This window comes from Notothenia coriiceps, unplaced genomic scaffold, assembly GCF_000735185.1.
Source record: "Notothenia coriiceps isolate Sejong01 unplaced genomic scaffold, NC01 NC01_scaffold00007284, whole genome shotgun sequence".
Classification (NCBI taxonomy): Eukaryota; Metazoa; Chordata; class Actinopteri; order Perciformes; family Nototheniidae; genus Notothenia; species Notothenia coriiceps.
This window is the reverse complement of record NW_011339985.1, coordinates 8-3,678: the sequence shown is the minus strand read 5'-3', so window position 1 is coordinate 3,678 and position 3,671 is coordinate 8. Positions and strand designations below refer to the sequence as shown.

The window sequence follows — 3,671 nt, the reverse complement described above, 5'->3', positions numbered from 1 at the left end:
ACCGTTTACCACAATAATAAATGCAGCTAGAAATACTATTTTGACAATTTCAACAAAATGCAAAAACAATTAGATACAACCTTAAAGGGGACCTATCATGCAAAATATTCTTTTATCCATAAATATGTGTCCCCGGTGTGTCGGGGAACTCACGCAGCGTCAGAAAATAGAACCCTCTCTCTTTTCCTCCGTACCCAAATCTTTTAAAAACGGGTGTACAACGAGCGGATACAGATTTCCATCCGCTGTGACGTTGGTGGACCCACAGAAAGTTGCCATCAGAAGATGCCTGACATGTTTTGGACGTAATCTCGTCTTTGTTTACATTAGCAAGCCTCGCTAACACTCAGAGCTAACCTGTACTGGAGAGCACATGTGTTTTAAAAAGGAGAAGACCTTGTGATAAACCTGCAAGAGAAAAAGCATTTGAGCTCCATACTGTTTCAGAAATAATCCTTGATGTGGTTTGGAACAGGATGGCGTTTTATCACAGCAGAATTTAACTTCATCTCCGGTAGAATTCTGATCAGGCATTAGCTCCGCCTCCTCTTCTTTCCTTTTTTTCAAGCTAAGGACCCAAGATCCGCGTTTCTCTAACAGGGCTTCAAAAGAGGGGTATGAGCAGTATGAGGCATGGCTACAATGGGTGAACTGTTTGGTATTTTGAAAGAAAAACTTCACAGACATGTTTCATATAGGCATGGCCCTACAATATATTTTTCAAATATAGCATGATAGGTCCACTTTAAATAGCCAGTGTGCAACAAAAGTCAAATAGCACACGATGCTAAATTATTTGGCCTTCATTTAATTCGATTTCTCATAAGTAGCTACATCGACCACATTGTTCACCCTAACCCTAACCCTAACCCTAACTGAACCCTTTTAAATATATTTCCTAAAATGAATCACTTGGTCTATGTAGCATACTGCATCATGTTTACAGCTGACTTGGAATACTACCACAATTACCTGTAAAATAAATGGATGCTAAAACAAATCTCTATTTCTTTAGGTATATCAGCAACCCTGATATCCTGAGATTTGACTGGAGCTTCACCTGGTTCAACAAAGTTAAGGAACTGTCCATTCAGCATGTGTACTTCAACTCCGTTCCCTGCGATGCCTGGGTTGATATGGAAGTTGTGGAGATACTGGATGCCTCCAATAATCGTCTCAATAATGAGTTCCTGTTTAACAAACGGTGTGATTACAGGGGCGCCGTGCCAAATCTTCACACCTTCAACATGAGCAGAAATGTCCTGACAAGTTTAAGAGACTTGTCAATGCTAACAAAGGAGTTCAAGCAGCTGCATGTATTGGATTTGAGCTTCAACCAGATGGGATCTGCTGAAAAAAGTCAGGACTGTGTTTGGAAAATAAATATCACCAGGATCATAGCTCACCACAATCCATTTGTAAGTGAAGCTCTCCAATGTCTGCCCACCACGGTGCAGTACTTGGACTTGTCCTACTGCGACCTCGACCAGCTGGACATGATGTACTTTGAGAAAGCCACCAACCTGAAAGAGCTCCTGTTAAGTGGAAATAAAATAAAGTATATACCATCTAAGTGGAAAAGTCAGTCACTGCAGTCACTATCTTTGGATGGGAATTCGTTTGGTCTAATTAGCAAGGCGTCTTTCCAGGATATGCCTCAACTATCTCAGCTGAGGGCAGGGAACAATCCTTTCCATTGCACCTGTGAACTCCATGCTTTCGTCCAGGATGCGATTTCAAAGGCAAAGGTTAACCTGACCGACTGGCCTTGGAACTACAGGTGTTACCATCCAGAGGCCTTGCTAAACACAGTCATATCCAAATTCTTCCCAAATCAAGTGGCCTGTGACACCAGACTAGTGATCATCATCTGTGTGGTGACCACTGCAGCAGTGATCTTGATATTAATGCTGATTTGCTATATTTTTGACCTGCCGTGGTACACTAAAGCAACGTATCAGATCATCCGGGCCAAATACAGATATCACAAGGAAAAGGCGGCGGGGGAATTGGAGGATTGTACTTATCATGCCTTTATATCATACAGCCACTCTGATGCAGACTGGGTGAGGGAACAGCTCTTACCCAGTTTGGAGAACAACAAGAACCCTTATCGTCTGTGTATTCATGAGAGGGACTTCATGCCAGGAAAGTGGATCATCGATAACATCATTGACAACATCGAAAGCAGCCGTAAGGTACCGACATTGAGTTTTTCTTTACATGGCAAAATACAACACACGGAAATATTACTAAGCAATGTACTTCATGTTTTATTTTCCTTTCTTTGTTGTGTCTCCGTCCTCAGGTAATATTCGTCCTCTCTCGGCACTTTGTGAACAGCGAGTGGTGCAACTATGAGCTGTACTTCACTCAGCAGAGAGCGATGGGAAAGACCTTTGGGGATGTCATTCTTGTGATGATGGAGCCCATGGATGCCAGGTCCATTCCCAGTAAGTACTGCAGGCTGAAGAAGATGCTCAGCACCAAGACATACCTGGAGTGGCCCCAGCAGGTCAACCTGCAGGCGTTTTTCTGGGCACAGCTGAGGAGCGTTCTGGGCAAGCCGACAATGACCCGAGAGGAGAGGCACAGCGTTAAGAGCAGAACGTTATCTGTGGGCGAAGTTTCTGTGATTGGGCCCCTCATCGAAGATACCAGGCCTGAAGGAGCTACACCTAATGCAGACAAAGAAGCAGTACCGAAAGATGAGATCATAAAAAGGAACAATTGTGAACTTTCCAATCAAAGAAAAATTCCTCCAGTGGCACTCTGACAAAAAAGGAAAGAAAATAAAGAGGGTTTTTTTCAGTAGTGTCAAAGTAAAGCCCTGAGTTCAGGTAACCTTTTGGAAATGATGTATGTAAAAGCTGGGATCAGGAGCCCACGTCTCATTATGAGCAAAAGGGCATTACCCTTGGACAGCCCATGTCATTCTGTCGTGTGTTCCCCAGGACCCAGAGATGCCCCCTGCTCCACGGCAGGCCAGCTGACAGGCTCCGGAACGCCACAAGCTGAAGATTTCTCCTTTTGTAATCTGGATACAGGTTTCAGGAAGATATGGTGACAGGAGCCTGACTGTGAAAGGACTATGCTCTGGTCAGAGGTTGCGCTAGACTTTTTGACGGACAGGATCGTAACATTTTCATCAAAATCCATTATTACCCGTCGGTCTGTACACAACTGACGGGGGGGAGAGCACGCTCGTGAACTGTTAGCACCGGTGTTATGCATGCCCACTGCACCTTGCGGGAGCGCGCCACAGCGTAAAGCATAAACTCCCAGACATTTCAATGATTTGTACGGCAAAGTTAGGTATAGAAACGATATCATTTCCTTTTTGGCGGCCATCCATAACAAGGCATAACACCGGAGCCCTGCTGCGGGGAAACTTTGGCGCTGTTCTGAGTTTGTTCTAATCCGTCAAAATGACAGACAGCTTTCAGATCTTTCTGTCATTGTTAAAAGAAATCCGTCATAGACGGAATATATTCGGTTAACGCTACCTCTGCTGGAAGCAGATTTTCTTTTTCTTTATGGATATTTTACAAATCACTCCCCTTTTAAACATTCTTGTTTTACTGTCATATAGTATTTCATTTTTAGTGAGTGAGTTACTCAGATGAGTACCAGGAGACAGCGGTTGGTACTCTGGTACAGTTGTGGTGAAG

At 43.8% G+C, this 3,671-nt stretch overlaps 1 protein-coding gene across 1 annotated transcript; it reads left to right on the top strand.

Annotated features, from left to right (window-relative positions):
• Positions 1-1,015: 1,015 nt before the first annotated feature.
• tlr18 (toll-like receptor 18) lies at positions 1,016-3,170 on the top strand (the record flags this gene model as incomplete). Its single annotated transcript, XM_010769436.1, is given in 2 exon segments — positions 1,016-2,198; positions 2,309-3,170. Coding segments are annotated over 2 exon segments (1,651 nt in total), but the record flags the coding sequence as incomplete, so codon positions are not given.
• Between the last annotated feature and the right edge of the window lie 501 nt (positions 3,171-3,671).